Source organism: Nicotiana tabacum, chromosome 8 (genome assembly GCF_000715075.1).
Source record: "Nicotiana tabacum cultivar K326 chromosome 8, ASM71507v2, whole genome shotgun sequence".
NCBI classification, from domain to species: Eukaryota; Viridiplantae; Streptophyta; class Magnoliopsida; order Solanales; family Solanaceae; genus Nicotiana; species Nicotiana tabacum.
This window is the reverse complement of record NC_134087.1, coordinates 166,584,863-166,596,376: the sequence shown is the minus strand read 5'-3', so window position 1 is coordinate 166,596,376 and position 11,514 is coordinate 166,584,863. Positions and strand designations below refer to the sequence as shown.

The 11,514-nt window shown below is 36.7% G+C and overlaps 1 protein-coding gene across 1 annotated transcript; it reads right to left on the bottom strand.

Moving 5' to 3' along the window:
* Positions 1-10,538: 10,538 nt before the first annotated feature.
* LOC142163391 (uncharacterized) lies at positions 10,539-11,375 on the bottom strand. Its single transcript, XM_075220673.1, has one exon. The coding sequence runs from the start codon at positions 11,373-11,375 to the stop codon at positions 10,539-10,541; it is 837 nt and encodes a 278-aa protein (XP_075076774.1).
* Between the last annotated feature and the right edge of the window lie 139 nt (positions 11,376-11,514).

Sequence of the window (11,514 nt, the reverse complement as noted above, 5' to 3'; positions counted from 1 at the left end):
TTTCAGTTGTCGAAAGGCTATTTTCGTAAAAGAACGAACAAGTGTGTAAAGTGTCATAAAATAATCCTCTCTGGCCTCAAAATCTGGAAGGGGCCACGTTTGCAAAAATAACCGTTTGGTTGCATTTGTCAAACGGAGAAAGGAAGCTGGCTGTTTGTTTTGGAGTTTGTAAAACTTTTGATTATAATATATGGGTCGTTTGATTTTCAAGTTTGTAGGTCATTTTTAAACCTTTGAAACCCAATATGGAAATTGAAAAAAAAAAGATTAGTATTGCTTATCTTTTATTGGTCCGAACTACGCAAGGTCTGATTCATGCGGGGTCATGATACGTAGGCAATCTCCATAAGATTCGACCACAACAAAAAAAAAGCAAAAAAAAAAAAAGAATGAAAAAAAATGGAAAAAAAGAATGAAAAAGAAAAAGAAAAAAAATGAAAAAAAAAATCGAAAAAAAAATGAAAAAAGAGATGTTGTTAATAATGAGGACCGACTGAGTCCATTCTAACCTGTTTTGAATCGCAAAGAAAGAAGGTGGTTGGTTTGTGGTAAGCCGGAAATACAAGACCCAGAAGCACACTTTGCGGGGATCAGGCCTGATAGCAGAAGCACTCGAATCCTATTGGGACTTGTTGACTAAGGTTGATGATATCGAAGTTGGAAATGGTCTGGACAATACTGATGTGAAGCTCAGTGGCTAAGATGCCAATTTTGATAAAGTGGGAGGACGCTCCGTTCCTTGGTTAGCAAGAGAGAAGCTTGTGGTGGTTTATTTTGTTGTCATTTCTGTTGTCCGGATTATTCTTAGGGTTGTAATCCGAATATTGTCATGTGTCAAACCTTCTTATCTTTCCAGTTTGTCATATCAGTTTGTTTTGTCGAGGCTGTGTTAGGATTTTATTCAGGTTGTTTTGTTTGTTTTGTTATTCATACCATTTCGCCGGTAGTCTAATACAAAAGCCGGTCTTTTATTATTTCCAGTCATCTTTTTATTTAGTCCTTTTGTCATTTTCGTTCAATGCCGATTCTAGGGACATGACATGCGCACACAGTTTGGGCCTAGTCTATAAAGTTAATCATAAAACCCTGGGAAGGTGATCAAAGTATTTAAAGGAAATAAGAACGGTTTGAGATTATTTGAAGCCCGAGTCATGTGGAACTAGGGCAAGTAAAACATAAAGAAAACCATTAAATGCAAGATTCGCCAAATTGGCATGAGGGTCGTGCATGGAGTGAGAGTGTCGCCCAGCAGTGCTTTAGAAATGACAAATGAAAAAGCAAGTGTTTAACATAATTGTCAAGTCCAGCACCATCGGAAGAGACTATAAATCTATGTTCAATTGTGTTGTTTGCACTTGGCATGTTTTGAAGACTGGAATGATGAAGGCATTTTGTTCTGCTACCTAAACATTTTATCTTTCGTTACCCCTTTTGAGCCTTATTTATTTTCTTTCATACCCCTCGTTCGGAATCAATAGCAATGACTAGGAAATACGAGCCTGGAAGGTAAAGAAAAAATTAAAAAAAAAACGAAAAAGAAAAAGAAAAGTGAAAAAAAAAAGTCAAATGAAAAAGAGGAATTGGGAACTACGTTTGACCTGATTCCTCAAAGAGGATACGTAAGCGCTTCACGGCTCGGTCATAGGGTGCATAGTGTGCATAGTGTGCATGGTGTGCATAGTGTAACAAAAAAAATTTAAAAAATATATAATAATAAATAATCCCCAAGCAAGAAACTGGGGCAAGGGTTGCGCTTGTTGTAAACAAATATGATTTCGAAGGTTGTAATTTTGAACCCCAAATTTTTTTTTTTTTTGAGCCTTTAATACCCTTTATTTCTAGCCTATCCAAAACCCACATTACGGTCCAAAAAAAAAAGACCTTCTGATCAGTCTGCAAAAGATGTCAAGTCAGACAAATGAGAATCTTACCGACGAACATAACATTCTGTTCCACAGCAGAAAGAACTCTAATCTCCAGCAGAGAGAATCATACCGGCAACACTCCAAATCCCCAGCTGGAAAGTGATATAAATGAGAGAGTCTTATCGGTGAAAATCTTCACGGACACCATAAGGAGATGAAAGCTGAGAGAAAAACCCAAAATGAGAGAGGCTTGATAGTGAAAACCCTTCGGGCACTACAGGTCGAATAAGATTGGGAATCAGATGGGGGATAGTCAAGGGAAGACCTCGAAAGACGATTGATGACGAAGGATAGGCCACATATGCATGTCATGACCATTACAGTCAGTGTTTTCGTTTGATAGGTTTTTATTTATAGTTTCTTTTGTTAAAGAGTCATTTTTTTCCTTTGTCTTTTATTCTGTTCCCTTTTATCTTTTCCTTTCATAGAAATTTCCCCAGTAGAGTCTGTTTGGTCAAGACCAGTGGGAAATGACTTCAAAGTAGACCATCAGCTTTCCAAGATAAGATCTGACTAGTACATCCAAGTGATATAGTCAGGAAGGAACAAGCGCGAGGCCAGTGTCAAGAAAGATATCCCCAGCAAAAGGATTGACGAGTGTCAAGAGGGATATCCTTGCCGAAATCAAAGGTTATTAAACCTCAAGACCAGAGCCCGTGGACAAAACAAGAAAAACAATAAGCATGATTTGGGAAATTCATGCGAGACTAAAAGGTCGGGAAAATGCAAGTTTCCGAGCCATGCCACGAAAGAAGAGGGATATCCCCAGCAGAAAAGGATTATCCCCAGCAAATAATATCATCCCCAACAAGTTGTGGAACGCAGAGCAAGGAAGGGAAAAGGGAAAACCATCCCAGTGGGAGTATCACAACCAACCACCACGTTTTAAACTAACAAATTTTGTTTGATTTGAAACAGGTAAAGGGAATGGCATTGATGACAGAAATGCATGCCATAAGGGAGACTGTAAAACTGGGGCAGAAAATTTTCCTTTCATTTGGAAAATTTTCTGGAAGTCAGGTACCCACTCGAGGAAGAATAAAGATAACACCAGTCTCAAGGGAAGTGGTCATTGAACCAGTGTTGCCCCCGACATAATAAGTTTCCAATGAAGGAAGTTGTTCCCCAGCAGACAGAACAAAGGGATGACATTTGTGCTCAGAAAAGCAAAAACCATTATCATCCCCAGCAGCTTCCAGAAGAATGAAGCATCGATTTGAAGGGATAAAATTCCCCAGCAACATTATCCTCAACAACGTTATCCCAAGAAGATAACACTTTTATCCCCAGCAGTGTTGAGAGAAAAAAAAATAAAAAAAATTAAAAAAATGAATTTGAAGGAGGGGAAGAAAGGAGACTCCCACAGTGGTATTATCCCCAGCAAGCAAGAACAAAGCAGAGCGAAGGAAAAAGAAAAGAAAAGAAGAAGTAAGGCGTCCACCTGGAGAATGAGGATGAAAAAAAAGAAAAGAAGAAGTCAGGCGTCCACCTGGAGAATGAGGATGAAAAAATTGAAGAAGAAATCAGGCGTCCACCTGGAGAATGAGGATTAAAGAAGAAGTCAGGCGTCCACCTGGAGAATGAGGATTAAGAATTTAAGAAGAAGTCAGGCATCCACCTGGAGAACGAGGATGAAGAATTTAAGAAGAAGTCAGGCGTCCACCTGGAGAACGAGGATGAAGAATTTAAGAAGAAGTCAGGAGCCCCCCTGAAGAACAGAATGACGATATATTGGTTGAAGTCAGGAGCCCGCCGAAGAGAGGAATGGCGATTATTTTCAAAGTTGTTGTTGAAGTTAGGAGCCCGCCTGAAGAGAGGAAAGGCGTTTTAAAAAAAATTGTTGAAATCTTGCCAACCTAAAGAAAGGAATGGCGATGTATGGTTTGAAGTCAGGAGCCCGCCTGAAGAGAGGAAAGACATTTTTAAAAGTTGTTGAAATCTTGCCAACCTAAAGAAAGGAATGGCAATGTATTGGTTGAAGTCAGGAGCCCGCCTGAAGAGAGGAATGGCGATTATTTTCAAAGTTGTTGTTGAAGTCAGGAGCCCGCCTGAAGAGAGGAAAGGCATTTTTAAAAGTTGTTGAAATCTTGTCAACCTAAAGAAAGGAATGACGATGTATTGTTTGAAGTCAGGAGCCCTCCTGAAGAGAGGAATGACGATTATTTTCAAAGTTGTTGTCAGGAGCCCGCCTGAAGAGAGGAAAGGCATTTTTAAAAGTTGTTGAAATCTTGCCAACCTAAAGAAAGGAATGGCGATGTGTTGTTTGAAGTCAGGAGCCCGCCTGAAGAGAGGAATGGCGATTATTTTCAAAGTTGTTGTCAGGAGCCCACCTGAAGAGAGGAAAGGCATTTTTAAAAGTTGTTGAAATCTTGCCAACCTAAAGAAAGGAATGGCTATGTATTGGTTGAAGTCAGGAGCCCGCCTGAAGAGAGGAATGGCGATTATTTTCAAAGTTGTTGTTGAAGTCAGAAGCCCGCCTGAAGAGAGGAAAGGCGTTTTTTTTAAAAAGTTGTTGAAATCTTGCCAACCTAAAGAAAGGAATGGCGATGTATTGGTTGAAGTCAGGAGCCCGCCTGAAGAGAGGAATGGCGATTATTTTCAAAGTTGTTGTTGAAGTCAGGAGCCCGCCTGAAGAGAGGAATGGCGCTTATTTTTAAAAGTTGTTGTTGATGTGGGGAGCCCGCCCAGATAACAGAGGCATACATTTCAGTCTTTACATTTCAGTTGTTGAAGTTGGGAGCCCACCCATAGAACAGAGGCATACATTTCAATCTTTATATTTCAAGCGTTGAAGTTGGGAGCCCGCCCAGACAACAGAGGCATACATTTCAGTCTTTACATTTCAAGCATTGAAGTTGGGAGCCCGCCCAGATAACAGAGGTATACATTTCAAGTCTTTAATTTTCAAGTATTGAAGTTGGGAGCCCGCCCAGATAACAGAGGCATACATTTCAAGATCAAGTCAGAGGACAATAAAACAGAGGGTTACAATAGGAATCCCCAGCAGGAAACAATAAAATACGCTCGCCTTATGGTTCTCAGTCCTCTTTCGCCGAGATGATTTCGGAAGAAGTGAGTGACCCGAAATCCACTTCTTTCGAAGGAGGTGAAGAAAGAGATCACGGGATCTTTCCTACCCCTTTCTATTTCGACTTCTTTGAAAGGTGAAAGAGTAAGAAGCTAGACCGACTTGCTCTTAAATTAAAAGCAGCAAGAGCAAGTAAGTAGATTCCCCGGCACCGGGAAACAGAAGGTTGCAACAAGAGGTCACAGTACAAACTCAAGTACATGTGTCAAAAGAAGAAAAGCACCGGAAGAAATGCAAGCAGACAAGAAAGCAAGGCAACAAGAAAAATTGCAGTATAGCTTAACTTCTTGTTTTCTTTTAAGCACGGTGTAATAAGGAGATCGGTAAGCAGTAGTAATAGCATGCAACAACAGTAACAGTGCAGTCCAACGGTAGTCCCAGCTACCAAAATTTCCGAACTTACATTGACCTGATTCTTGTTTAGCCCAGGATATGTAGGAAACCTTTGAAGCAAAGGTTCGGTCAAATCTTTTTCAAAAAAAAAAAAAAAAATGCTTCACACGGAGTACTCGGATGGGCAAAAATCGCTCGCTTTATCTTTGCATGAAAACCCTTCGTGTCTTCGGGCAAAGAGTGGCAGTTGTAAGCACGTGATTTTTGCCCTATATGAGAATTACTCCCAAAAAATTCAAAATAAAATGATTTTCCTTGGTGTGAAATTTTGTGAGATTTTGTGATATTTTGGATAATTATTTGTATTTGTCTGTGTTTGTTTATTTGTTAAATTAATAAAAAATACAAAAATATGTCGCATTTGTATGTAGGATTTAATTCTATAATTGTTACTAATTAAATTTGTTTACAAAAAATGAAAATTACAAAAATAGGCATCTTTTGCATTTTTAGCATTTAATGTCCAAATATACAATTTTATGCTTAATTATTACTTAATTGTGCGTTAATTGTTATTTGGAGTTAATTTGCACTTTTATAACTTAATTTAGTTCTTAATAATAGTTTAAGTATTTTTATAATTTAGTTTTAAAAAAATAAAAGAAGAAAAGAGAGCGAAAGTCGGAATTGGGCCTCTTGTTCGATTTCAAGCCACAGGCCCAAAAAATGGCCCAATCTTCCCAAACGACCCAGTCCATTTCGAACTGGGTCGACCCAGTCCATAACCCAACATCCTATTGGCTTACATTTTACAAAACAAAACAAAAAAAAGAAAACCCTAAAACTAACTCATCCGCCCCCCCTCTCTCTTTGTTTCTTCTTCCTCCTCAAGCTTCACCAAGCTCCATCAATGGCTGCCCTCCTTCTCATTCTCCAACACACATAGCAAACACATACTTACACACACATAAAAATGCAAGCACACACACGCACGTCGTCTCCACGCTGCCCTCCCATGAACGACCTCAAAAACTATGAACAACCCAACGCGAAGCTCGCTTCAGCTCCGTCGTGCTGTTGCGTCGTTGCGTCTTCAGCTTCACCATTGCTGCTGCTGGTCACGTTTCTGCTTCAGCTGCTTGTCGCCGTGTCTGCCTTCGTCCTCTTCGTCGAGCTCAAGCTCGAGCTCGACATCCATGGTCGCCACTGCTTCATTCCGCTTCATCTTCCTCTTCATGATGCTCATCGCCTTCACTATTTCCACCATGGTTGTTGTCCGCTCACGCAGCTGCTACTGCTGCTAAGCAGCTGCTATTGCTTCAATTTTCTTTGTCGCGTCCAGCTGCTACGAGCAGCCATGGCTGCTCCAAAAAAACGTTGATGCATCTCCATTCGCAGGTTGTTTCAGCTGCGTCCAGCTGCTGATTTTGGTTCGTTGTCCGTCGACCTCCCCTACTGCTTCACGCTGCTTCTTCTTCCTCACTCGATGGACTGTTGCTGCTGCTCGTAGCAGCAGTTGCTTCGTGTTTCTGCTTCACGTTGCTTCATCTTCTTCGGCTCGTCAAAGTTCGAAGGTTTATTTTTTATTTGAGTCGAAACCCGGACAGATTTGTTTACGATCGAGTTCGTCGTTGATTCATCTCCGGTTAGTTGTTTTGGAGTTTTATTTTTGTCCTTATTTAGTTTTTATATTTCTCAAAGTTAAAATCGTTAAATATTTGATTCTTGTTTTATTCGTTGTTCATCGTTGAATTAATTTTTAGTTTGTTCATGTGTTTTGATTGAATTAATTTTCAGATTTCAAATGGAAAGTTAATTAGTGGTTTTTCATGTTTATTTCGTATTTGTTTTATTGTTTAGGTAAAAGTTGTTAGTTTAATGTTGGTGAGATACAAATTGAAGTTTAATTAATTGTTTCTTCAATTTGTTTCATGTGTTTTATGTATTTTTAGAAATTATTAATATTGTTAAGTTCAAGTTTAAATTCATAATTGTTTCTTCGCCGATCTTGTTATTTGTCTAAAAGAATTTAGTTGTGTTAGAGAAATATGTTGGTTTAATCGTTTGAATCCGTCATGTTTATTGTTTAAAATAGATTTAATTCATGTTCATACTTTGTTTGATTATTCTTGAATCCGAAATTTGTATAGTTTGATTTCTTGTTTACCATTTATGATTATTTCTTGAATTTGTCTCATAATCTTGTTTAAAGTTTAATATAAGAATTGTTTGTTGTAATGTTGTTAGAGTTAATATTGAAGTTAGAAATCTAAATATACTTGTTTGATTGTTGTTGTTGTTGAATCCGAAAATAGGCTTGTTGTTGCTAAAAATATTGTTCAATCAAATTTTAGTTGTTCTTTGTTGTTCAATTTGTGTTCATGTGATATTGTTGTTATGATGTTCATCCGTGTTCATATTGTTGTTTGAACATTGTTAGAAATTGATCATATTGTCTATATTTTGGTTAAGTTTGATTAATTGTTTGTTATAGCTGATGGGGTATTTTGGTAATTTGTAGTACGTTCAGGGGTAAAATAGTAATTGTAATAAGGTCGGAGGGGTAGTTTAGGAATTGTACATTTTGTAATTGTTTATATGAAGCATGGGGGGACAAAATGAAATGGGGTGGTTTGTGATATAGTTGTTTAATATAAAGGGGGGACAAGACAAAATTTAGTGGGGGGAATCTTGCATTATTTTATGTTAGGCATGAGGGACAAAATATAATGGGGTGGTGTGATATGTTTATTTAATGTAATGGGGATGAGTGAGAAGATAATGGGTTGGGTAGAGAAAAAGTATTGATTTTAATTAATTGAAAGATTTTATGGGATGGGTTATAAAAGAGAAGTCTTGAAATCAGAAAGACAAGACAGAGAAGAAAAAATACACATACAGATAGAGAGAAAAAACGGACAGAGAATAGAAGAGAGAAAAAAAGGGCTGAACATTTAAGAGAAAGAAAAATTCCGAAAAATATTTAAGCTTTCAAAATAAAAATAAAAACTAAAAAATCTTCTGCTTTCTTTCTTTGTTTGAGATTAGTATTAATGGTTATTGTTTCATTCAAAGCTTAAAGCTTTTGTTTTTGGGATTACTACTCCACTGGTCTGTTACTGGGTTGTTACTGTTGCTGGGCAGTTGTTATTGCTGTATTGTTATTACTGCTGCTGATTCTCATCTTCATTTTCTTTTGCTTCCAATATCAGGTATATATCTGTAAACTCATGTCATGCAAAGCTTTCTACATGACAAATAAATGAAGCTCGAATTGTAATTTTGTCTTTTATTCATTTAAGTTCGTTAGTTTAAATTTCAGCTTTGTTTCATGTTGGTTAACTAGTAGTGAGTCCGACACGATGGCTATAAGTTAATTGTCTTATTTTGAAATTCGTATAAAAGCTTTGTAATAATGTTATCCATTTCGAAATCTCATTAGTATAATTATATTTGAATTGTCAAAATAGGGAACATGACAGAAAGTTGGCCATTAATTTTATCTTGGGATGTCATTAGCTAAGTAAAGAATAGTGTAGAAATATCAAAAATTATATTATTAGCCTATTTTGTCAAATATCAGATTTTGTTTAAGGCTAGATAATGTTAATGGTATTTCGATCAGATATGGCATAATAACGGTTATGTGAAATACCATGGTAGAAATGTGAATTGATATAATCCGTCTCGTTTATGATTTTGGAATATGATGAATTGTTCGGACGTTCCACTACGTTGCATGTGATGTCATTTTATTGAATCAACTTGTAGAATAATTCTCTTTCTTACCAACAAAGGGTCCTCCTATTTTAATTCACTTCTTAAAAATAATGTATAAAAAATAATGTCAATAATTCTTACCAAAGGTACATTTAGTGACTATAAATAGCATGCGTAGGCCGAGAATAAAAATTGGTTTGATTTTATCTGTCATCATAAGCAAATTAACCGAATAATTATAACTTTGGACTAAAAACAAGTAGATGAGAAGGAGATATAATTTCTTCGAAAACTATTAGTTTGTTTATCAAATTAATTCTTTTTCCTAGTTTTATATGCAATTCACTTTTTGGGTATGCATATATTGTATTTACGGAAAAATGGTATTATTAATCTCACGTTTATTTTTACCCTTTTAAATTTGAATGGCTTGGAGAAATATAATTCTTACGCAAAAAATATAATTTGCGGTCAACATTCTACAATTTATGGAAAATCTATACTACTATTAAGAATATTTTGCGTGATTAGGGATGCGTTCGCGTAACCTGATTATATTTCTAAAAGCAATTCGGATTATGCGTTCGCGCAACTTCGAACGAACATTTAATAAAAAGGGGGCTCTTCGGAGAATATCAATATTAATTTCATATAACTCGAGATGTGCGGTTCAATATTTAATTATACAAGAGCGACGAACGTTCTTAATTTTATTTTAAGCACAATTTCGAACTAGTCTTTTTTTTCTTATAATAAAAAATTTCGAAAAAAAAATAATTATTATATTATCAATATCATTGTGTATACGTACGCGTGACACGATTTTTCACGTTAAAATATATATAATATATAAAACGGATACACGTACGCGTGATTCGATTCAAAGAAGGGTCTTTAAATCTAAATAGAAGCGGTAACAATAAAATCATGCAATAAAAATGTATTTTACAAATCAAAATAATCAAGCCGAATATAACAGTTGAGCGACCGTGCTAGAACCACGGAACTCGGGAATGTCTAACACCTTCTCCCGGGTTAACAGAATTCCTTATCCGGATTTCTGGTGCGCAGACTGTTAAATAGACAGAGTCATATTCTCCTCGATTCAGGGATTAAAACCGGTGACTTGGGACACCTTAAAATTCCCAGGTGGTGACTCTGAAACAAACAAACAAATCCTGTTTCGACTGTCTTTTAATTGGAGAAAACTCCCTACGCACCCTCTCGGGTAGGTAAAAAGGAGGTGCGACAATCCCATGGTGGCAAATTGTATGGAACTAATATGACTAGCCAAATGCTATGACTAGTACTCATGTTCCCATAAGGCTAGAAGCCGTCACTAGCTAAACCTAATCGAACATTTCATGATTCAGCTGAAAAGTTTGGATGGAGCACATCAAAATATTTCCAAGCCATGCCATCAGATGGATGTCGCAATATACCATCATCAATATTTTGCTCCTTGTGCCACCTCATTTTTTTGTTGTCTCTCTTGCCATGTACAATCTTTGTAGTCTTGGTTTGATTGGAAAATGTCGCAAGACTTTATGAGGTACTTTCTTGCCTCCAGTATCTTTTGACTTCCATCTAGACTTACTGCACTTAGGACATGATTCGTCATTGGCATACTCTCTCCAATATAAGATACAATCATTCTCACGTACATCTATTTTGGTATAACCCAAGCCTAAGTCTTGAAGTACCTTCTTCGCTTCATAAAAAGAATTTGGTACAAATGACCCCTCTGGAAGAACTTCTTTAAAGAATCTCAACAATGCATCCATCGATTTGTTGCTCCAATGATCAAGGCTCTTCAAGTGAAGTAGTCTAACTACAAAAGACAACTTTGACACTTTTTTACGGCCAGGATAAAGTTCTTTCTTAGAATCTTCCAATAATTTGTAGAACTTTTTTGCATGCACATTTGGCTCTTCATTTTCCTCTTGATAATTATTCATATTCTCCATATTTGTAACTCCACAAGCATCATAAATCATTGGTGGAATATCATCTGTTTCAATAGTATCATCATCTACTTCGATATTGCATACATCATTAGAATTTTCAACTTTTACTAATAATTCTCCATGCAAGTCCCACACTTTATAACTGTCCCAAAACCCTTTTCCCACCAAGTCTCTTCTTACTTGGATTCTTGTCTTGAATGCAGTATTTCTACACCCTTTACAAGGACACCGAATTACAGAGCTCACATTTGGTTGACTGTATGCCCAACCAAGAAAGTCATCTATTCCTTTAATATACTTGTTGTCACATCTATCCCTAATATTCAACCAACTTTTATCCATATCTTTTCTACAAAAAGAAATGCAATCAATTAAGCAATTAAAGGGAATCAATAATCAAAGCAAACCAATTATATAAGCAAGTGGTGAACTCAATGATTCTACACGAGTAGAAATCAAAAATGAAAACACAAGCTATATA

Bases quoted from the DNA above. Each gene is read 5' to 3' on its own strand.
- LOC142163391 (XM_075220673.1), bottom strand. From the start codon at position 11,375: ATGGATAAAAGTTGGTTGAATATTAGGGATAGATGTGACAACAAGTAT.